Source organism: Anolis carolinensis, chromosome 3 (genome assembly GCF_035594765.1).
Source record: "Anolis carolinensis isolate JA03-04 chromosome 3, rAnoCar3.1.pri, whole genome shotgun sequence".
Classification (NCBI taxonomy): Eukaryota; Metazoa; Chordata; class Lepidosauria; order Squamata; family Dactyloidae; genus Anolis; species Anolis carolinensis.
In genome coordinates this window covers 259699105-259724722 of record NC_085843.1, presented here as the reverse complement: position 1 = coordinate 259724722, position 25618 = coordinate 259699105, and the positions used below count along the sequence as shown (strand labels likewise).

General features: G+C 39.5%; 1 protein-coding gene across 4 annotated transcripts in view; it reads right to left on the bottom strand.

Moving 5' to 3' along the window:
• The window catches only part of arhgef26 (Rho guanine nucleotide exchange factor 26), a 97992-nt gene that overhangs the window by 47911 nt on the left and 24463 nt on the right, over nt 1-25618 (bottom strand). For all 4 annotated transcript variants that reach the window (XM_008106139.3, XM_008106140.3, XM_016992042.2 and 1 more), the window contains exons 5-6: nt 22598-22654; nt 17429-17589 (exon numbers count right to left, since the gene is read on the bottom strand). In XM_008106139.3, coding sequence (XP_008104346.1) covers nt 17429-17589; nt 22598-22654 — 218 coding nt within the window. The remainder of the gene's footprint in view (nt 1-17428; nt 17590-22597; nt 22655-25618) is intronic.

Here is a 25618-nt window from a genome sequence, read left to right as displayed (position 1 = left end):
TCTAAAGCCTAATTTAACTCAGAGTTTTCATGAAGGTTCTATGAGTTTCTTAGAAGGTAGGACAAATTATAATAAATACTCCCTTCACACTGTCTCATTGCACATCAAGATTTATAACTTCTTGTTTTCCCGCATCCCAAATTTATATATATACTAGCTTGGGGACCTGGAGGTGCTGGGGTCATTTGAGAAAGACATTATATGTCTTTGAATGTTATGTATTCTCAGTTTGGAGTGGGTGAACTACAATTTCCAGAATCATGGGTCAATCCTCCCCAAACCCTGCCAGTATTCAAAGTTGGCCATTTTGGGTCTGCGTACCAAGTGTGGTCCAGATCTGTCGATGGCTGGTCATCGCCTGGATGCAGTGCTCTCTGGATGGGGGTGAACTACTACAACTCCCAGATTCCCGGGGCAATTGTCCCGAAACATCTGTCAGTATACACAGTAGGCTATGTTGAGTCTGTGTGGCAACTTTGGTCCAGATCCATCGTTGGCTGGGTTCAGTGGTCTTTGGATACAGGTGAACTACAACTCCCAAAATCAAGGCCCTTTCCCACAAACCCCTGCAGTATGTTCAGTTGGTTTTGAGGCTTCTCTGTGCGAACTTTGGTCCCAGTCCATTGTTGGTGGGGGGTCACTGTTTTTCTGGATGCAGGTGAACTATAACTCCCTTTTCCCCAAAGTAGTCCAATATGTTCTATTGGTTATGGGGGCTCTGTGTGTCAAGTGTGGTCCTGGTCCATCATCAGTGGGGTCTGATTGCAGGTGAACTATAAATCCCAGAACCTACTACTCCCAAATGTCCAGGCTAATTCCCCTCCAAACCCACCAGTATTCAAATCTGGGCATATCAGGTATGCATGGAAGTTTGGTCTAGACCCATCATTGTTTGGGTTCATAGCATTCTGGGTATAGGTGAACTACAATTCCTCTAAATTCCCCAGTAGGAGTTACAGTGCTGACTTGATGCAGGGTGAACTACAACTTCCACCATGTGGAGTCAATCCCCCAAACTCCTCCAGTTCTGCTGTTTGTTATGCAGACAGATTTGAAAGGGAAGGGCAGAAGGCGGGATCATGCAAATTTCACACCAATGGAGAACCCTGGGATGCCTGCCTGTGGTGGTGGACAATGCAAAATCTAGGATAAAATGGTCCCCAAATGAAAGTATTCTTTGTGTAGTAGGCCGTAGTGTTGGGGAGGACATTGGCAGGGGTTGGGGCTACATGTTCATGGCGCTCGCTGTAACCGCAATGGAAGGGAGTGACTTGGTGGCTCCTCAGCACTGGGAACTATAGCCTGTTTGTGGAGGCCGGAGGCTGTGTAAGCAGACACCTGTGCCACATACACACATACGGGTTTTCACTTTTATTATGGATATATAAATATATAATAAATATAATATAATAGATTTTACATAGGCTTTCAAGCTGTTTTCATGAAAATTTGTTCAGATATCACAAAGACTGCCTGAATTAGAGATTTGCAGTTCTTATGGTGTTTGCAAAAGCAAAGACGTCAGCCCCAAAAGAACAAAACTGCAGATTGAGATTATCCATATCTTGTTGTCTAGATAATTGAAATGTCATTCACAACATGATTGTGTAAAGGTATAGGAGTTCAGGAAAGGACACACACACACCACATGGTCTGATCCTCTCATCCTCACTGAGGTGCCAGAAAAGAGAAGCAGATATCAGCTGCCAGGAATTTGAACCGCACAGGAGACACTCACAATCCACATCAAATAAAGCATGCCTTCTCCCCTTCCTATTGGAATTTTCTTGCGTAAGAAAAAGGAAGGGGAGGAGGAGATGCCATTACATCCTCTTTTTTTTTTTGTACCAAGGGGAGCACCCTTGACTTTCTGATTAGTTTACTAGTGGGCTGTGAAATATCCAACAAGATATTTCAGATCAAAAGGATCAATTGAAGAGAAGACGATCTGCTGTCAACATCTTTGCCCATAATGATCTGAAATGTCTGCTGGCTCCAGGGTTTAGGAAAAAGACACTAGTTCATTGTTGACTTATTTTGCACAAAAAGTGGAAATACCACTTTAAAAGGTATTTTCTACATCAGTCTAAGAATGGAGATGGAAAATGCCATCAATGCTGGTGAGCTCTCAACATGATCATCAAGATGTTAGTGAGATTTCTTCACATTCTTATTTCTGAGATTCTCCAATTCACTGTGAGATGAGAGATGGTTCCATCCTTGCCAAAGAACATGGAACTCCCAGGAATTCTGACTTCTCTGCTAGACATGAAGAAATAAGAGGAAGGAAAGTGTGTCTAGCAACTTAGATGACCAGGAGAAGATGGTTGCAAAAAGACTTGTGCCTCTGTGGGTGTCAAGAATCAGATGCCAATTAGCGAACAAAAATAGAGTTTATTCAGCAGATAAGCCAAAAAGTAATGATAACACATAAAAAACCTTGAAACACTTCACTATCAGTGCTTCAAGAGCAGTTCAAACAAAAATATAATTCAGCAACACAAGCAGGTAAAAACAAAGCTAAACAAACTTAGTGCAAACTGCACTTTCTGAGTCCAAGCCCTGCCAGCCGGCTCCGTAGTTTTCAAAGGAACAGTTCCCAAAAGAAAACACCAAATTGGTCAGGAAACAAACAAACAAACTAAGAATGCAGTAGACTGCTTCCACAATGTGGATAAAGCCAAAGGCTCCAAAAGGATGATGAAAAGACGTCGTCCGGGATTCCAAGGTCAGGTCAGGAGATAACAGCGGTGTCCAAAGAGCAAGCCAGGAGTCAAAAGCCGATAGTAGTCATCAATCACAGGGCGAAGGCAGTAGCAAGGTCAAATTCCGATCCAAGGTCTGAAGAGGGTGCAGTCATCCAAAACAGGTCCACGATAAGACACAGCGAGAGCCAAGCTAGGTGATAACAGCAGATTCAAATCATAGTCCAAGTCCAGTCTTCATGGAAACACAGAGATCCCAATGGCGCCTCAGCAACACCTTGCCACACGCAAAGTGCAGTGGCCAAACATTCCCATTTTATTCCCCTTCCTCCTGGGTGACCAAACACACCCAAACACCAGGTGTCCCAAATCTACTCAGAGTCTGAACTCCACACAGCTAGAGCTCGTGGATCTGGAGTACCTAGCAATTCGTCGGAGTCCCAATCATCCTGCCCACACTTAGCCCCATGAACACTTAAAGAACCATCCTCCCTTCTCCAAGCATCCCAATTGGGATCAGCTCCTGCAGAAACCCCAGGTTCAGAAGTATCCATAGACCCCAAATCCCCAGACATCTCCGGTGGCTGTGCCCATTCAGTGCCCGCTTCCCCAGCCACCACCTGTTCCTCAGCATCCATCTCCCCATCTGAATCTTCCTCAGAAGATCCCCCATATAGCTCTCTAAGTCGCTTCCTGCGCAACTCCTCCAGTGAACCCTCATCACGAGGGTTTTTTCTTCCTCTTCGAATTCCATCCCCATCAACCATAATCCCCGAAGGCGCAGTCACAACAGTGGGCTGTTTTACAACTATGTTTCTGGACTCAAGATCAAGTTGAATTTTATCACGTATTTCATTCTTTATTTCTTACATGCGGGAAATGTTCTTTTATGGTTCACAGGAGAACGAACAGTCAACTCATGAAAATGCCCAGAAGCTTTTACTTAATGAAATTCTGTATTTCTTCCCAAATGAGAAAATTGCCTGCATCTCTTAGGGATAAATGTTTGACAAAATGAGGCAGTATACATTAAGTAACAAGAAAGAAAGTTTGAAGTGCTCACTATTTTAAGGATTTTTTTTTTTTTTTGGTACAGAAGGATTTAAAATGGTTTCACATTCTTTGTAACTGCATACGCTTTATAACTCCATATATTGGATTAACTGATTAAATCATGAAACTAACTTCCAAGACCTTTGACAAAATGACATTCCCCTTTAAAGTTCTCTCTCCTTCTCACTTTCAGAATGATTTTGTGGTTATTGAAACACTCCGATCACCCCCCTCCCCAATAACACTTCCCCATGAAACAATGACAATTAAAATTGAACAACTGCAAGTTGTTTCCCATTTACAAATGCAAATCAAGGACCTCAATCCATAGACTGGGGCAATCTGCACACATGGAAACTGGATCAAGAAGAATGTGTGGCTTTCAAAAAATATTGAATTCTATTAAATCACATCCAATAAGAAATCTGCAAACTTTTTATGCAGCAAAAAAAAAAAAATCAATCCAAACCACTCTGGCAAAATTCCATAATGGGTTGCACATTTTCCAATATGATTAACATTACCAGCTTACAGCCAATTACCAGGCAATGTAATATGTTGGGGTAGATTTTTTCCCCAACTAACACCTGATTCAGAGTGGCAGGTTTGAGTGCCCAGACAGACATTTATTTCCAAAAACAATAAAAAGCCTTCAGCAATTGCTACAATTCAACACCAACTGGGACACCACATGTTTTATGTCCCTACACTGAAATGCTCTCTTCCAAAATGACATTAATATCTGTTGCATGAACACATAGGGCTTGAGATTTCCTTCACTTTTCTCTACATATTTTACACAGTAAACCAGTAAGAGGTTTTCTGCACTTTGTTCCCAATAGCCAAGCACTGGAGGTGGAGCTGGTTTCCATAACAACCTTTCCACTTCCATGTGATAAAAGCTTTAATTTCTTGTCTTGTGTTCATATTTGAAGTCTTTTTCTCACTGAAAACACCTTGATAAGACAGAATGACCTTTCCCCACCTCCATACAACTACACACTCAACACATTTGGGGGCGGGGGGGAAGCTTCAAATTAACAAGTTTAGAAAAAGGAAGAAACAACAGACATAACAGTGTCTTGCTTTTTCCAAACTTTTTCCTAAAGCAGCTGAAAACTTTATTTTCTATGCTGTAAATCATATGCAAACAAACACATACACACATGTTGCTTCTCTACCTTCATTTCCTAAATTTTATATTAAAATATGTGCATTCTAATGTCTGTTCATTCTAATGTCAGCTAATACTTACCAAGAATAAGTAACTTATTAGTTCTCACTGAAATAGATGCTTTCCTAGGAAACAGGCAAAAACAGATAAAAAATCTGAACTGGGTCCAAGAAGCTGACAGTTTTAAAACCGCCTCTACTATGTGATTTTGTATCCGTGTTGCCAGGTTTTCAAAACAATAATAAAGGAGAGTTGAAATGAATGACAGGCAGGGTTGACGATCAGGAAGTAGCCGTTAACAAGTCTGTATTCTACTTAAATACCAAGTGAAAGTAGAATCACCTGGAGAAAATCCCTAGAAGAAAATATTTTGTCAGATGCAGGTTAACAATTAATGAACCAAGAATTGTATTTCTCTCCAATTAACATCATTCATAAACTGCTACATCCACAAATATGGGGTTGTTTTGTGTCTCTTTCAGTCTATATAAAAGGAAAATCTTTCCAGCCCCCAAATAAGGGAGATCCTTTAGGAAAATTGACCTCTCCCAATCATATAAGGGGTAAGTATCCTGGCCCTCTAATAAAAGGTATTCCTTATAAAAGGATCAATTGGCAATCCTAGTCTATATACAGATTTTCCATGGGCCCTAATGCATTCTGGCCTGAAATATACAGAAACTCAATACAGTGTATTGTTTTAATGCAACATTTGAAGAAAAACCCGCTATTGGTTTCATATGGCAGAAAAATCTGTTATTTCAAAATGCATAAAATAGTCATCACAATTTTTATTTTTAAAACCCCAACAACTAACATCCCTTCTAGACTATCATATAAAAATCCAGATTATCTGCTTTGAATTGGATTATATGAAAGTATATAAGGGGTGTCAGTGTCATGATGTCAATGTGAAATTGGACAATGAAATGTTCCCAGGTCAGGTATGTAGAATTCCCTTATTTAGACTGGGGTTTTTTCCCGACCCTAGGGTCCTCCTGGTGTGAAAGGCAACAACTAAGATTCTCTTTTTCCCACATCCATTCATCCAGAAGCAATAATAATTGAGTTAAATGGTTCTTACTTTGAAGGAGAGATAATATTGAACACTGACCTGTATGACCAAGGTACACATACGCATAGATAACAGCAAACTAGTTGAAATCAAAAGTTAGTTTCTTTATAAAAGAAGCTCTGTTTAATTGCAGATATCTCCTTGCTATTATTATATAGTATTATTTAGAGCAGGCATGAACAAACTAAAGCCCGCAGGCAGGATACCACCCCCTGGGCACTTATTCCCAACCCTCCAAATTTTCCCCATATTCTGGGTATAAGGATGCAGCAGCTCACACTGTCCTTATGCCAAAAGAATGAGAGAGGAAGGCATGGAGTAGCTTGGAGCCCTCTGGAGTGCTCTCAGACCACTGTGTGCCTTTCTCAGGCCCGTTTCCCAGGATTAGGATGGGGCGAGCGGCCCTGTCCTGATGCCGGGAGAAGCCTGGTCAGGGGAAGGAGTGGGCAGAGGCCAAGGGAGCTCAAAAGCTCCCTCGTCCACCACTTGCCTCTCCCTTTTCCCAGCGTCAGGAGAGGCATGTCCCCGTCCTGATGCCAGGAGAAGCCTGGTCACGGGAAGGAGGCAGACAGGGACCGAGGGAGCTCAAAAGCCCCCTCACCTGCTGCCTGCCTCTCCCTTCTCCAAGCATTAGAACAAGGTGAGGCCCTGTTCTGATGCTGGCAGAAGGGAGAGGCAGACAGAAGCTGAGGGAGCTCCAAAGCCTCAGCCTCCTCCCAGCATAAGGATGGGGCGAGCAGCTCCATCCTTAAACTGGGAGGAAAGCCAGAGGGTGATCTGGTCCCACCTCACCTGCCCCCACCTCACCTCCCCTTGCCCAACCCCCTCCGGGGCTCGCCATACCCAACCCCGCCTCCTTACGGGCCGACCCCACCCTGCCCCACCCTGCCCCCAAGCCCTCCTAGCCAGGCCCACATGTAGCCCCAGGGCAAAAACGTTTGCCCGTGCCTGATTTAGAGTAATCACAATACTATTTTAATAGTGCTTTCAGATGTACAAAGCACTTCCCCCAACTTAGCTTTCTTCCAGATAAAATGTTTTGCATAGAATTTTCTCCTTTCTTTCCATTTTCCCATATGGCCTTATTAAGGCACTGCTTAATGTTTATTTATTGTTATGAGATGTCTAATCCATTGTACAGTTGCTGAAATTTTGAGTTTTAATTCTGAACTATCAAACCAGAATAGCAGAAACCCTCAAATGCCCAAATTTTTGGCCAGGTTTATAGGCCTCCTTGGGATATTTTAGGCCCAGGAAATAATTTTATAATAACGGGAAGTAAAGCAGAAGTAACTTTCAGTAACATTCTGTTAGGGGAAAGCTGCTCCTCTACCTAAAATGGCCCGGGAAAGCCTAAAACAGGACAAAAAGCCTCTCCATCTCAGACTCTAGAGGCATTTGAAAGGGAATTTGTGGGGGATTTTTTTGTGGTAAGGGCTAATATGACTCCCTCCTCTTGTCATAGCCTCCAGAAATTACCTACCCCTCCTTCAACTGAGCAGGGCATTTTGTCTCCTAACTGAAAGATCCAGAGGGAAAAAAGAAATAAGGTTCACAGCATGTACTGCTAAGCTTATGTCTAATCCAACCCAATCCTGCCCTTCAATCTTAGGCTAAATCAAAGCAAACAGCAGGCCATTTGCTTTCCTTCAATTTATTATCCAACTCTAATAGTTGAAGAGTTACACTACTTTATATTGCCAAGATTTACATTACTTTCTATTGCCAATATTACAAAACAGCATCAAGGAAGTAAACAGATACTGCATAGTATGAGTATGCAAATAGTCACTGAAACACACACACACACACGCACCTCAAGAATTCCCCTGAGTTATTGAGAAACCTATTCTGATATCTGAAGTATTATTCTCCACATCCCAAATGACAAAACGAGATCTAATTTTCCAAATTGCCAATGGCAATTAAACACCAATGGCAATTTTATTATAGAAATTATTATTATAGAAATTCAACAATGGATGAAATTATTGAAAAATTATCTAGAAGATGGACCCCTTAGGGCTACGTTAGCTTTGATGTTTCTGAACTGACAAAACTCTTGGAGTACAAGGCAATAAAAGCATCTTCTGATTCTAAGTGAATACCCTTCAGCCTCATCTCTGGAGCATCCATATGTAACATACCTTTTTTGAAAATAGGGAAAATGATTAGATACACAAAGAAATAAAGCAAAACTTGTAAAAGCCCATACAGTGTTAGATTTACTTGCCCCAACAACCGCATTTGTTTGTTAACAACTGATTAGCTATGTATGAAAGGGTCAACTATTCTTAGATACTTTAACAAATACCTGTTCTTACAAAGAATCAGTAACTCCTTTCTGTAGTTAAGGGTTTGGGCAATATAGAGATGGCAGTACAATAAAGTGTTTTACTTTACCCAAGATATTGAATGAAATGCAAACCTATACAAGTTTCCTCTAATGTAAATAGTAACTTAACTGCTTTAAGAATTCCACACTCAAGGGAAAATATTATATACTATTGTTGAAACATGACAAATGTATGCACACTACGGGTCACATGAAAGGTGAGGCTAGAAACTAATTTATGACAGGATAATTTATTTATGTGAAGCAATTTCCTGTCTTTCATATTAAGGAACACTGAGATATTTAATTGTGCACTGACTTAAGCGCTGGACTATGATTCTTGAGAACAGTGCTTGAATCTCCAGTTGGCCATGGAAACCTATTGAGTGGCCTCGGCCAAGGCACATTCTCTCAGCCTCAGGCAAAGGCAAAAGCAAATCCTACTTGAACTACTCTTACAAAAAAAAACTGGGATAAGTTTGCCTAGGATTGCCAACTTGAAGGCATGCAGCAAGTAGTAGAAGTAGTTTATTAGTAATGGATAATTATAGGAAAATATTCCTTTATTTTTCAACCAGTATTTGTATACCATGTGGCATCTTTCATACTCTGTGAAAATCTATGTATGCTCTAAGCAAAACACACACAGTATCCCCTTTTTGTTTCTTTAGAATATAACAAACAAAAAGCAAGTACAGTAGAGTCTCACTTATCCAACATAAACGGGCCAGCAGAATGTTGGATAAGAGAATATGTTGGATAATAAGGAGGCATTAAGGAAAAGCCTATTAAATGTAAAATTACATTATGATTTTACAAATGAAGCACCAAAACATCATGTTATACAACAAATTTGACAGAAAAAGTAGTTCAATACACAGTAATGCTATGTAGTAATTACTGTATTTACGAATTTAGCACCAAAATATCACGATGTATTGAAAACATTGACTACAAAAATGCGTTGGATAATCCAGAATGTTGGATAAGCGAGTGGTGGATAAGTGAGACTCTACTGTATTACTTTATTTGGCTTAAAGTATAAAAAATCTTTTATTGGATGATAATGAAGTCCTGTATTCTGAAAAAGTAAAATATGTCTCTAATTCTGTGCATAATATGTGTATCATGAATATTTTTATTTTTTTCTGAAAATAAAAAAAACCTAATCTCTTATGGCGTAAATATTACATACAATCAATAACCTATTTGTGGAACTCTTTAACCAGTCAATCCATATGTACAATAAAGGGGAAGTATCAGCTCTTCATAACATGAATGAATTCATAAAATAATACACGATATGAAGGCCATTGTGTCTTCAAATCATATATGATTTCATACATATCACGTATGATTTTATATTATGTACAAGGGACCACTGTATTCTGATGGGTAAAAAGACCTGGATTCAAGACCATGATTAGTCGTGAATTAGTGACTCTAGTGAACTTCCTCATAACATTCATTATGGAGGTAAAACACAAGATCTTTCTAAGCATGCCTTATAGGAGTCCTTTTAAGTTCCTTATAAGCATATAATTATCAGAAAACCTGGAATCTTAAATTTTATACTGCTACAATATATATTATACCTTTCCTGTTGATATCACTACAAACCATTTCACAAAGGATGCTGCACCATTAGAGAAAGTGGGTGGCAAAGTCTAACTCTGTCAAAGGCTTTGGGGTGGGGGAAAGCAATAGTTTGAGTTGAATATAGCACTACATGAAGGAAACGGGTATATTGGCAGAATTCCAATAGATTTTTCCAGCTGCACAAGTAGAATACCACAAGCCATGTACCACATGATCTTAGACTAATTACATACAGCCCTCCATCACGTTTCATGCTTGTACAGCAGAGAGAATGGAAAAATAGAAGGTGGACAGCAAAACTAATGGAGTCATGGAAAGCAGGAAAGCCATCTGCAGACAAGTAATTCAGATTCCTTGGGGGGAGGGAGCAGATGGGGCAAGAACCAAAATGGGCAGAGCAGTAGGAGGCATTGGGGGGGGGGGAGGTTTTTGCAGATAAATCATCTCAGATCCATGGGGATGGAGCTGAGAGACAGAGACAGAGACAGAGAGATTGGTACGTCAAAAAGGGAAAAATCAGAAACACATGCAATTTGTAATACAAAAATTGGTCACAGAATGAGGCCATTTTTTGAGTCCCAGACTAGGCCTCCAGGAGACCACCCTTCAAATAGTTGTAAATCCACTGGGTGACATTGGACAAGTCACACACTCTTGATATAAGAGGAAGACAATGGCAAACCCCCTCAGAGGAAATCTTGCCAAGAAATCTGAATAATCAGTTGGCCTTAGGGGTGCCATTAGTTAGAAATTACTTCAAAGCACACACCAACAAAAACAATAACAGGATCTGCATCCTAGTTACCATGTGTGAAATCCTCTGTTTGCAAGACTGCTTTTTGTCAAATTTCCCTTTACCCTGAAAGCCTCTCTTATGAACCTGTGCTCAGTGGTTGTCCTGAACTCTGTAAGAGTTTGCACAGAAGGCTTCTGAGGACCAGATTTACACCAAATGATTCAGGAACTTCTTCCAAACATCATTAGTGGAGTGACAACTCATGAACTTGCTTTCTTGGGCTCATTGAACATTTGAAATACAATAGAGTCCCACTTATCCAACATAAATGGGCCAGCAGAATGTTGGATAAGCGAATATTTTGGATAATAAGGAGGGATTAAGGAAAAGCCTATTAAACATCAAATTAGGTTATGATTTTAAAAATTAAGCACCAAAACATCATGTTATACAACAAATTTGACAGAAAAAGTAGTTCAATACACAGTAATGCTATGTAGTAATTACTGTATTTACGAATTTAGCACCAAAATAATAATATAATTATAATAATAATTTATTCTTGTACCCCGCCCCATCTCCCCGAAGGGACTCGGGGCGGCTCACATGGGGCCTTGTCCAACATCACAATATAAAATCAAAACAAAAACACAAATTTACAACAATAAATCAACAATATCGGTAAAACAATCGAAAATATCATGATGTATTGAAAACATTGACTACAAAAATGCTTTGGATAATCCAGAATGTTGGATAAGCGAGTGTTGGATAAGTGAGACTCTACTGTATATACAAAACAGTAGTTCTTTTTCTAGTGTTTTAATAAAATAACCTTTGGTTACCACTTCAGAAATTCCAGAGAAGGCAAGAATCTACTCAATGTCTACTCAAAACTCTGTAGAGGATAATATCCAATATCAAGAGCTGGTCTGGAAGAGGAGAGGAATGGGAAGTTAAATGTGCTGTGAGAGCAAAAAGCATGCCAAGCACATTGGACAGATTACTGTGCTAAATTATACTACTACTGTTTTTCCCCAAAATTAAGACAGTGTCTTATATTAATTTTTGCTCCCAAAGATGAGCTAGGTCTTATTTTCAGGGGATGTCTTATTTTTCCATGAAGAAGAATTCACATTTATCGTTGAACCAAAAAAAGAGAACATTTATTATATACTGTTCAACAGTTCTCAACACAAACCAGCATGACCAGACAAACTGTGAATCCTATCAAGAATTTCTTGTAGATGTAAAACAATCTATGGTACATACATTTCACGATTCTGCATGCTCTGCTGTTCTGTTCAGTGGGCATGCTTCCAAACAAAAACTTTTCTAGGTCTTACTTTCGGGGGAGGCCTATTTAGCAATTCAGCAAAACCTCTACTAGGTCTTATTTTCAGGGAAGGTCTTACTTTCAGGGAAACAGAGTACAGGTTGTGCAGAATTCTGAAATATTCCAAAATTGAAAATTATCCACATGGATAGCAAAGATAGTGCCACCTCGGGTGGTTATATATATACATAAACCTTGTTCTGGCACAAGAGTATTAAATAGTAGTATTTCAACACCCTCTCCCAAATTCAAAACACTGCTGGTTGCAAGCATTTCTGGATATTCAAGCTGTATACATTTAAATGAGACTTTAAATTATACAGCTAAACTTTTAAAGGGAAGTTTAAAAATATTTTTTTCTGAACCGCAATAATAATAATAATAATAATAATAATAATAACTTTATTTTTATACCCCGCCCCATCTCCCCGAAGGGACTCGGGACGGCTTACATGAGGCCTTGCCCGATAAAACAATCAAATATCAAAACACAGCAACAAAACAATTATCCAATAAAAACATCAATTACAGTAAAAACAATAGTTAAAATCGACATAAAACATACAATATTAACACAGGAGACTAATACATAGAACCCAGGCAAAGTGCAGAATGTGCCGAAATGTGCCGAAATGTGGAAGGTAATTTCACAGTTGAAATGGACAAAAGTGCAATATAACATTGGCAACACCTCGAGAATGGGGCTATTACAAAATGGGCAGATAGAACTAGGTATGCAATTGTAGGAGGAATTGTCTGGACTTCATTTATACCATTTAACTCTATAAAATTACTCCAAAAGAAACAATTTAACAGTCTTTGTCTTTGCTTTCTTTGCTTTGCTTTCTTGTTTGCTCTCTTCTCTTTTTCTCTCTCAATGTTTTCATCTGAACTGAGAACAGGGATAGGGGAGAGTAATTTAAAAGAATATTTGAAGACCAAAGCAAAACATCCTCCCAGTTTCTCTGCTGGTATTTCAAGCACTGAGACTGCTAATGTTAGAAAAAAAATTAACTGCCTTTATTTTTATGGCATTTTGTTACAGTTAAGATTGTGCACAGTTAAGGGCAAACATCTATAATGTATTGATGAGATTTAAACATTTCAGATACCAGAGCTGACAATATCGTACTCCAATATAGTGTAGGGATTGTGCAGACCTTCTGATGTTAAAGTAAAATGCTGGAAACATGATTCCTAGATGTAAGAAATATAATTCAAATACACGAACAAATCAATCCTATGCAAGTTTACTTCAATGTAAACCACACTGATATCAGTAGAACTTTCTCCCTACACTTTCCTTTGCTCCAGTCCCGACTTTGCTACTCACTCTCTGCATTTGGGAGGCATCTCCTCCTCCTCCTCCTTGGCTCAGCCTTAGGTCTCCTGCCCAAGTTGCCTGGGGCGCATTGTAAGAAGAGGAGGAGGGGGAAGAGAGAGGTTCTCTTCCTCCAAATAGAGAGAGAGTCCAAGAGCCTCAGAGTTCCTGCCGCTCCGGACCTGCGATGCCTTTCCTCTGAGCAATGGGAGACTCACCTGGACGCACAGTATGTTGCTTCCTCGCTTCTCAAAAACCGAAGTGAGTGGGGAATAATTGTCCGTGGAGCAGCACCTCGACTTTGAATCCTTCCCTCTCTTACCCATGGCAACAAAGGGGGCAATGATCCTTTTCTGTTGGCTGGACCGTGCCATTCAGCATAGAGGGACCATGTGCTAACACGCCACACCCGAGAAGTCTTTGGAGGACAGAGATAATACTGACTCCTGGCAAACCACGTGCCATGGATCAAGACGTCAGCAGCGATGCCTTGCTGGACCTCACCTTCCTGACCAAGGAGGAGCAGAATGCCATTGCAGAGGTTCTGAGGAGGGACTCGCAGCTGCGCATGTTGGAGGAAGGATGGATCAGCAAACTGCGTGAGTCTGTCTCAGATCTCAACTGGCTGAAGATCTTATTCGGGGACTGGTTCTGCGATGTCCGCACCAAGTGGCACCATCACAAATTCTTCGGTGCGGATATTATCCGGGCTTCAATCCGCCAGAAAAAGAAGCTCAAAGAAGATGAATGGGAACCAAAACAACGGGCCAGCCTGGGATACTTGGAGGTGATCAGTGAGGAGGTGATCAGTACCAGAGGAGGAGGAGGAGGACGTACCAGATCCTAGGGATGGGCTCAGCAATGAGACTGCTGCTCCCCAGCCCGCTTGGCCAGAAGAGACTGAAGCTCTGCAGGATGCAGCCCAGTCTCAGGTGGAGGCGGCTGAGACCAAGCCAGCATCTGCTTAGACACACGAACGAACAAACATCCACACATAGCTGTCCTCCGATCCTGGCGATTCAGAGCTTTATTGGAGTTATTTACAGCTATGTACATAAGCGCAGCTAAGACACATGTCCGGCAGAATTGATGGGGACTGGCAAAGAAGCGGAAGTGGAATTAGTAACAATTAGAATTAGAAACAAGAGAGCCAAAGAAGACCTTGAGATCATTGGGGGGGGGGGGGGGGTGTTATCTAGATGCTGTTTTTATGTTTTAATATCTTAATGTTAATGGTTTTAAATTGTATTTATATGTTGATTGTTTCTATTGATTTTATGTTATGTTTTATTTGCTTTGTATAATGTGGCATTGAATTTTTGCCTGAATGTATGTTGTACGCCGCTCTGAGTCCCCTGCGGGGTGAGTGGGATAGAAATGAAGAAAATAAATAAATAAATAAATAAATAAAGAGTGAGTGAAGCCTAATAAGATTATTCACCAGTATATTTTTGCTTTTGAAAGAGAGGACCAAGGAAGATCAGAAGTTCATGGGACTAACACAGACACACTTCAGCTCATAATCTAAGGAATTACAGATTATCCTCCAGACTTATGTTGAAAGAAAAGTATCCACAAATATGAAAATTTCACAACCACCAGTTAAGCTGTGAGGAACATCTAAATCACTGAATGTCACACATTCAACTTGGATGCGTCTTGTTCCCACACATCTCTAATTTTGGAAAAAGCTATTTCCTTGGTTGGAAACCAAAGGAGAAATGCAGATTCCAAAGCAGAAATGCCTTAATTAAAGAAATCTGTCAAACCCTGTAATACTGTTCATATTTTACTGTACACTGTCTGCCAACACTTATCTGTCAACACTTAAAACTCTGCATCAGTAAATCCATTATTAATTGACCTGTGTCACAAATAAACAATGTTTCCTGTGAAAGCAATCCCTTAAAGTATCTCTTGGGGCAAAGATATCAATCACAATATGAGTTCAAGGAATAACCACTTAAGAAAAGAAAACATTTTTTTTTAAAAAAACAGCTTTATACAGCAATCTTGCAGCCAATCATATATGTCTTGTTGAAATCAATAAAACTGAAAAGAGATTTAATAGCAGGCATTAGTTATTAAAGGCTGTCATCCCAGAAACACAGTATGTGCATACAACACAAAACCAGATTCATCTGCAGTCCTGCCCTTTCCTTTCACTGCAGTAGAGAAAAGTTACATTTCAAAACACCTCAGATTTCTCTTTAAGAGAAAGACAGGCTATATTGTATAGTAGTGGTTCTCAACCTATTGGTCCCCAGGCGTTTTGGACTACAACTCCCAGAAATCCCAGCCAGTTTACCAGCTGTTAGGATTTCTGGGAGCTGAAAGCCAAAACATCTGGGGACACACAGGTTGAGAACCACTGTTGTATAGGTAGTCCCAGAATTGCAAACATCCGACTTATATATAAGACAGGAGCAGAATTCAAAACGATCTTGACAGATTAGAGAGATGGGCCGAAACTAACAAAATTAAGTTTAACAGGGACAAATGCAAGATACTCCACTTTGGCAGAAAAAATGGAATGCAAAGATACAGAATGGGGGATGTCTGGCTCGACAGCAGTACGTGTGAAAAAGATCTTGGAGTCCTTGTGGGCAACAAGTTAAACATGAGCCAACAATGTGATGCAGCTGCTAAAAAAAGCCAACGGGATTCTGGCCTGCATAAATAGGGGTATAGCATCTAGATCCAGGGAAGTCATGCTCCCCCTCTATTCTGCCTTGGTCAGACCACACCTGGAATACTGTGTCCAATTCTGGGCACCGCAATTGAAGGTAGATGATGACAAGCTGGAAAGCGTCCAGAGGAGGGCTACTAAAATGATCAAAGGTCTGGAGAACAAGCTCTATGAGGAGCTTAAAGAGCTGGACATGTTTATCCTTCAGAAGAGAAGGCTGAGAGGAGACATGATAGCCATGTATAAATATGTGAGCGGAAGTCATAGGGAGGAGGGAGCAAGCTTGTTTTCTGCTGCCCTGGAGACTAGGACGCAGAACAATGGCTTCAAACTACAGAAAAGGAGATTCCACCTGAACATCAGGAAGAACTTCCTCACTGTGAGAGCTGTTCGGCAGTGGAACTCTCTCCCCCGGACTGTGGTGGAGGCTCCTTCTTTGGAAGCTTTTAAACAGAGGCTGGATGGCCATCTGTTGGGGGTGCTTTGAATGCGATTTCCTGCTTCTTGGCAGGGGGTTGGACTGGATGGCCCATGAGGTCTCTTCCAACTCTACTATTCTATGATTCTATAATTATGAATGGCTCATAGTTAAGAATGGGGGTGAAACAACAGAAAGTGAGAGAGATCTACCCCTCAGAAGGGAAATTCACTCTTGAGAGAGTTATCATGCAGGAAAGGTACCTCCACAGAAGTTTTATCGCCAATCCTTGTTTCCACAGCAAGCCAAATTTTTCAAAATCCAATTATTACAGGCACAGAAAGTGAGGTAACATCTTTTGAACAGGGGCAGAGAGCAAAACAAACACCACATGGGTGTTAACCCTTCCCTATGCTATCCAAAGCATGCATGCATGCGTGTGTGTGTGTGTATATATATAGCAGGAGTTACTTAAAAATGTACCTGTTCCAACTTACAAATAAATTCAACTTAAGAACAAATCTTGTCCATAACTTGGGGATTGCCTGTTTATGTATAAATCAAGAAATTTTAGTTACAATCCTACCCCGCAAAAGGTAGCTCAGATCTATGACTTTTCACCTAAATACAGCATTTGTTCAGTCCATAGCCACATGAAATATATTTTATTTATCTAGTTAGGGCCACAAAACAGTGTCTCTTTAGAATAAACATAAGTGCAAAACTTTAAACTGTAAAAAAGTGCAAAATTCCTATGGGGTCATGTTCTTTCATAAGGAAAACACAAAACAGTAAACTTTGTCATGCATGGATTACTTGGTTTTACAGTACATTTGTATATTCTAATTTCATTAACTTGGACCTAATGACACATGTCGCCTAAGGAAGTGTAGCAATGATGATTCACCAATGACTCAAGCATTAAACCATATAAAAGTTTTGTGAAACTAACAAAAAAGTTGGAATAGATCTCTCTTTAAAACTTACTTCTTACTTGCTTCACACACATCAGCAATATTGGAAAAGAGGTGATGGCTTTCTGTCTTTGTCATTGTAGCAGCTAGTTCTTTAGAGTTTTTAAACATCCGAATCAAAATCTCCAGGCTAAGTAAGTATGAATGTTCTGAAGATATTACTTCAAATATAGCCTGCATGTGGAAAGTGGAGAAGAAGGCACAAAATTATTTTGGCTTTAGATGACAAGATATTACATAGCAGCATCTCTTCACAGTGGACATTTTGAACCTACACAAATATCACAGCCTTAAAAGACATGTTTGGGCATTTTTCAATAAATGATAATACAAAGCTTCAGGTTTAATGTTCTCAAAACATATTCTATGGATGCATAAAATGCACATTTGAGGACCATTTCATATATTTCAAAATTAGCAGGTACCTCAGTCAAATCTAATAATCAACACACGCATATTTTAAAATAATATGGTGTTGAGTCAAGATCAACAAATATGCATTGATCATGCAGGTGCATGAAATGAAATGAAATACATCCATGCTTTTGTTCTGCCCTTTCAAAGGTTTACAACTTAGGCACATTAAATTTGTAAATGGGATACAGTTCTTCACCATTCCAGTAGAAAGGGCAGATCATGATGCAAAATATGAGTTTCAAAGCCTTACACATCTCAAAAGGTCACCAGATAGTAATGGGTAGGGCATTAAGGCCCAGTTTACACTTATTTCTTGAATAAACAATGGTTTACAGTATTGCTACTCAAAGTGGTAGTCGCTGAGTAAGTGCCAGTCAATGAGTCATGTCAGCCAATTTTTGGCACATTGGGAAAATGACTATTCTGCCACATCAGATAGCTTGAGGAGTACGGGTTTATGGGTCTCAGTTTGAGGACTGTACTTGTATGACTAAATCCTGGTTTCAAATCCAGTGTGCAAGCTGTGCCAAAACCAAGTTTCCTTGGTTGCAATGTAACAGCAAGCTGTGATTTAATAACCCCATAAGTCATAAACCCAATCCCAATTATCTCTCCAATGTCCCAAAGAAAGGTCTTTCAGGGAATGAATGATTCTAGGTACTTTTTTTTTAAAGCAGTGGAAACTGAGAGGCAGTTGTGCCAGATGCTTTTACAAAAGGTCAGCTGGCTGAAAAGGAAAAGGATAGCTTTCTAGAATGTACATACAGCCTCCCACACTTGCCTTCCAATCCAACCTATTTCATATTTTTGATTCTAGCAAATCCTTTCCAACTATCAGTCCCTGTCCTATGAGTCCCTTCTTTTGTCTGCTTGTTTAATAACTAAAGTAGAGGTTTTCTGCTTTAAACTGGATTATATGAGTCTGCACTGTCAGATAATCTGACATAAACAGAATACCTGGGATCAGATCCTGGGATATAGGGCCTGTCAGGAAGGGCCCTTAGAGTAGGAGAATGTGTGACTGTCTCAAGGTGCATCTACACTCTAGAACGAGTGCAGTTTGACAACACTATCAGTCATAGTTCAGTGCTATAGAATCACTGTACTTGAGTTCTACTTTATCTTTCTCTAATGACTATCCAAACTATAACTCCTACGAATCCATAGCATTGAGCTATGACAGTTAAAGTTATGTCAAACTGCATTACTTCTGCAATGCAGATAAATCTTCAGTTGCATGAACTTCTATTTGGTTACAGGCTTATTAAGTAGCACCATAATATTAATGTTAAAATGTATCTAATTCTTATGCATGCACTGTGTTTATTGTCATTGAAATGGAGGGATGTTTTGACATACCAGTTAGGATCCTGTTATCTGTTTTATTGTCACTTTCTTTCAAACTGTGTAAGCCAGGAGTTTGCAGCATGTTACACTGTAATGCTGAACTGGATAAACAGTTTGGTTTGTTTGCTTACGATGTCCTCAAGCCACGAGGAGATACATACAATGATACATGTTTTGCACGAAATGACTGGAGGGGTCAGGAAAAATCCTATTAATTCATTTTTCTTGTCCCCAAATTTCTGAAGACAGTGCATTTTCTTTTTCTTTTTTTGTCCTAGTCGCTGCATGAGAAAATGATTTGAGTAAAGAGAAGAGCAGTGTTCTCTGACTTGTTTGTCCTGATCTCTGCATTTTTGTTCAGCTAAAGGACACTGGAGCCCTGGTCTTCAATACTATTTAAGGATTCTTTGTTCCCAGTTTTTATGATAGTGCTCATTGATTCCTTCCAAACTAAGAAAGTCCAAGGCAGGCAAACACATTCTAAAAGTGAAAATGTAATGCAGATTAGTTGCATAAATCTGCAAGGAGATCAACATAAAATGGAAACTGGTTTTCAGAGGGATTTAAAATGTTTAATTCCCAACAACAAAACAAGGGATATTTGAGCTCATATATAATCCAATGATACTAACTGGAGATGAAGAATGGTAACATATTTGTCAATTACTTTTTCTCACTCAAGACAAGCGATAGCCCCATGAGTGACAGTGTGAAATGCAGTTCATTTGCATGGCATAAATGCAAACAGATGTCTGAAGCTAGATAGCTTAAGAATACTTGGTGAAACTCTTTAAGAGATGTAATGTTACTGAAGATTTGCGTGTGGCCCTGGGAAAAGCAGGCACATTAAAAACAGAATTTGATAATGGTTTAAAAAGCTAATTTTAAGAAGATAATTAAAAACCTATTAAAAATGTTTACACTAGGTAGTTTATTTTTTTCTTGAGCAATATCTTATTTAGTGCATGAAATTAATAAATTGTGCAATAACGGATATTGCCAGAGGTGGGCCATTATGTCTTTTCCTCCCAATTTCATGTATTAGAAATGACAGAAATTGAAATCTGCCTGTTTTTAAAACAAATTTAAGGTGGTTTCTGTTGTTTAAACAAACCACTCAGTAAACTGCTAGCCATGTCTTCTTTTCATTCTTTGGAGAACTGAACATTAAAGGGATTTTTCAGGTTTAGCGTGAGAGTGCCTCAACTTCTCACTGGAATGTGTTCTATCTTTAGGAGAAACCAGTTTTATAGTATTCATCCACTAAAAACTTCTTGTACTGCTGGCAAACAATATCTCACACCCCAGTCTTTCCTCGGTTTCTTTCAAATGCCAAATTGTTCCCATCATTACTCATCCAAACACTTTTCAAGAGAGTTTCCTTGCCCATTATTTATCCCAGGACACATTTTGAAAATCTTGCATCTCCTCCATTCAACATTCCTTCCCACTTAAACTGGAGTCCAGCTTTATATGACCTCATGCTACTTTGTCTTACACAACCTCCAGCTCTTCCCTTGACAGCTACAAAGATTACTAAAGTGCAACCATAAACACTGGCTTCTATAGTCGATGGGTCTTTCCTAAGCATGTTTTGTAATGTGAATTTTCCTTATGAAATTTCCTACACTGACTATTCAGCTTAAAAATCTGACTTGACTTACACTCAGAAGCCTCTCTTGATCCTTCTTTGTGGTCTTTCACTGAATGGGAAAGACTGATCTGAGGACGAGCTGTTCAAACCCAAATGAGTTGGAGGAGATTATCCACATTCATCAAGAGTACAGCAGAAGCCTCTAGAGCAGTGGTTCTCAATCTGGGGTCCCCGGATGTTTTTGGCCTACAACTCCCAGAAATCCCAGCCAGTTTATCAGCTGACAGGATTTCTGGGAGTTGAAGGCCAAGAACATTTGGGGACCTCAGGTTGAGAACCACTGCTCTAGAGGACTGAGGAGGAGACTTTTAGGGTCACTCCTCATGTTATCTATATATATAAAAGAGTGATGGCATCAGGGCAGCGGACAAAACAACAAAACTACAGGCCCCCCAACCTTGAAATTTGACAACACAACCCATCATCCACAGCTCTAGGTTGATACAACAAAAAGAAAAGAAAAATAAAGTCCTAATTAGAGGGAAAGGAATAATTGTTGTTATCCAATTGCTGCCAGTTAGAGGGCTAAGCTCCACCCACTTGGTCTCCTAGCAACCTACTCAGTCCAGGGGACAGGCAGAGTTAGGCCTCAGGCCTCTTCCACACTGCCTATAAGAAACAGATTATCTGATTTTAACTGGATTATATGGCAGTGTAGACTCAAGGCCCTTCCACACAGCTATATAACCCATTTAGAATCTTATATTATCTGCTTTGAACTGGATTATCTTGAGTCCACACTGCCAGATAATTCACTTCAGTGTGCATTTTATACAGCTGTGTAGAAGGGGTAGTTCTAGGCAGATAATATAAGATTACAAATATACAGTAGAGTCTCACTAATCCAACATAAACAGTGTCCTCTATCCTCACCACTTTCACAGTACACAAACAACCAAATGCATACTAAACATAAAGACAACCATACAACAGACATTCAATACCACCACTACCTCAACAATTTCTCACCGACATCACCAGACAACGCCACAGCAACGCGTGGCCGGGCACAGCTAATAAAAATATAAAGTTGTATCCAGAGTTCCTATAAGTAGAACTTTGATCTTGTTCAACAAAGAGGTGATTTTCCCCATTCCCCCTACTCCATACAGACACTCACATTAATACTGTGCATGAAATGTTTGCTCTGAATTATCAAAGGATCTTCTAGAATAACATGGGAAGAAGCTAGAGGGAAAATCAGGAAAAAAAATTACCTTCCTTATCACTGTTATGAACAGCTGCTCTCCACTGGGTAGTCAATAAATTTGCAACTCTTTTCCTTTCATAGAGGAGTCACTGTGGATCCAGCCTACTGTTGCTGTCTTACAGTCAGTTCCATAACTCAACACATGTAACATAAATGCAACTGGCTCCAAAGGAAAACTGGAAATTGCAGAAATTGTGGGGCATAACCTGTTATTTCTGATACCAGGCATTTCATGCATTTATATGAGCTAGGGAAAAGCCTCAAAGGAGTCAGCAGATCCTTTTTATCTGGCCCTCTCATTAGGCATTTTTCTATCTACCAAGCATGCTGTATATGTGTCTTCATATACTTCCTCTCTGTGAATAATCAACCTTTCATCTAAACAAGCCTCATAACCCCAGGAAATCTGAATAAAAAGACAGAACTCTATTATAATTTGGTTCAGAGATATTAAAGATAAAAGAGGAAAACCAGGATTATTGAGCCTGGCATCCCTGAAAGCAAGTGTATAGAAAGCTTATTCTAATAAATGAGCTAGGAATAGATTTGCTTACCTCTTGTCTTTTTCTTTCTTCTTGGCTGATTGTCTGGGATAAGCCATTTCTCTTCACCTGAAACAAATTGTGAACGATCAGTCTATTTCTGTTATTTCTGTTCTCTTTTTTGTAATCTGTAATTCATTAAGATTTTCACTGACCTGGTTGAAATCAGTGACAGCAATTTTTTCACAGACCCATGGTAAACAACAAAAATATTACAATACAACAAAATGCAACAACATCCCATAGTAAGTTCAAACATATCAATCTACAATGTGTGCGTGTATCTTCAATATATTAATGTATGTACATTATCTTAAAACCCATGGCCAAGATTCTGCATCATGAGCTTCAATATATAATGTTATGATGATGGAGCTACAGCACTGAGAACTGCATTGATGCACAATAGGGCCCCATTCAAGATGTCCCATTGTGCAATGGGGGTTCTGCCACGTGACAGGACACTATGCAAAATGGATTGTTGTGCAGCCCATGATGCAAAATCTTGGCCCACTGTCTTGGTCCAAAATCTTGGCCCACTCCAGCAATTACAGCACACTGGCTGTCCTGACAGGTACAAATAATGATGTGTTATTTAATGTGTCATTAAAATGTACATACTTGTTTTGGATCCTTCAATTCTCCTATTATTTGGACTCATATCAACTCACAATATCTCATTATAAACCAGATACAACTAAAAATAATTTAAAAGAGAATATGTAGATAACTGAAATAACAGATGCAGGAGGTGGGAAAGATAGTTCCCGTCCCATTGAAATTCCCCTACTGCAAATGCCGAAAGACTGCCTGTATATATAAAAAGGTTTCTGTCAGAAAAAGAATAGTAGCAAACAGGCCAGCTTTGTTCCTTTGAAAGGAAGTTCCACAATCTGGAAATAACCACCTTGTTCACTCCAAATGTGCCCAAGACAGTGGCTGAACCAAAATACAGGTCTCCCCAGAAGATCTTGAAACCCTGGCAGAATCACTGTCCTAGGCCTACTAGAGGAGCGTTTTTACTGTTACAACTCTTTGCCAAGTTTCAATGGTGGTCTGATATAGCCAAGCCTGATTCATACAGTGAATAAGAGTGCCATGATCTTTTCCCCAGAAGTACAACCAAAGTTGTTAAAAACTGCCCCACTTTTATACATTACAAAAGTTTACTAAAGAAGTATTGCTTAAAAATATGGGGCAGAGTGAAGAATACAATTCCCTCAACATAAGTCAAATTCTAACTTTTTGGTCCAATACAACTCCTACCAACACTGCCTCTACTTTGTCTAGAATATGTAATTTACAATATGTAAACATGCTCCACAATATTCTCATATTATTGGCTACTTCAAACTCCAAGCAACTATTCCAGATATTCACAGATTCATCATAGTTTAGAAGAAGACAAATAGATTTACAAAGTTACCTGCTTATTCGTGACACATGTCATCTATCAGTTCCATTACAATCCTTGGAAAAGGGTGGATAGCTGTGAGAGTGCTCTAAATATATTTGCTATTTCCAAGTAATAGATGATCTACTAAAGGTATTGTACTTGCCACTTCTGACGACATCCAGCTGATTCAATGGGCTATCACAAGTTGGTATTTCCAATTGGATTTAGGCCTAAATTTGCATAGACTGTATTTCACTGCTGAAGATTGTTCACTTTAAACAAAAGCTGCACATCTAAGACACTCAATTCTGTATGTCTGCTTTCCATTTTTCTACCCTTGACCTGTCTATCTTCATCATTTCTATAATTTAAAAAAGAATTATGCACTCTGAGTGTTTCCCTACTAGACTACATGTTCTAGACTAGAGTATCCTCCATTTTCCTATTATATCCTGAGATAAAATATTTACTTAGGGCTGGTAAGCAAATGCCAAAATGTTCTTGACTCTGTGCCAAGCGGAGCATTCAGTCAGCAGATTCCCCTTTTCTATCTAGGCTCAAAAACAAAATTACTACCTGTCTGTGCAAAAACAATCCCAAAATCAAAGTTCAGTCCAATGCATAAGCCAGCATGTGCTTAAATTGAGAGATAATTAATGCAAGATCAAAGATAAGAAAAACTTACAAACGCTTGCGTTTACCCTTTTTTGTTATGCAGTCAAAAGACACTAATTTGTTGAGATCTACACTTCTCCTTCATTGGAGCAATACTGCCTTGTTAGCCAGTTTCAGAATATTAGCACACACATGTCGTCACCATTTTATAACCTTTAAAGGAAAATGCTATATTATTAGAATGAAGTATTACTACAGAAAAGAACAATACCTTTTCTTGAAATGTGTTTGGACTGTCCTCCCAATAATGCTGTTCTCAGATTTGATATTGCCTTAAACACACACACACACACACACACACACACACACACTTTAATCTGACATCTTATCCTGGCTAAAAGACCACAAAAAGCCAAACTGGGAGGAGCTAAGCTTCCAAGTTCATTTCCAGAAATTTGCTCTCAGTTAACCTGAGAAATACTGATTTCAAAATGTACTGTATAATTAGGCCTACAAAGGATACTAACAGAGTTTCGGAATAAAACAAACTCTCTTTGTATCCCTCTACCTTATTACTACACACACCAGACAGGAAGAAAGTGACCTCCTATTCTTTTGCTAGCTAAACTGGACCAAAGTAACTATCTAAGAGCAGCCAAGTTAGGACACAAGTTCTCATGTTTCCATAGCCTGAGTATCTTACGTCAGCAGTTCGAATCTGGGGAGAGGGATGAGCTCCCATTCGTCAGCTCCAGCTTCCCATGCGGGGACATGAGAGAAGCCCCCCACAGGATGCTAAAACATCCTGGCGTCCCCTGGGCAACGTCCTTGCAGACGACCAATTCTCTCACACCAGAGGCGACTTGTGGTTTCTCAAGTTGCTCCTGACACACACACCAAAAAAAAACCCCACTCTGATCAGAGAGAAGAGGATAGTTCATTTTAAAAATAAAAGTTAAAGAACACTATTTATATTAACCCATGAATAAGTCAATCCAGTTTTTAGTGGGCCAATTTTTGAC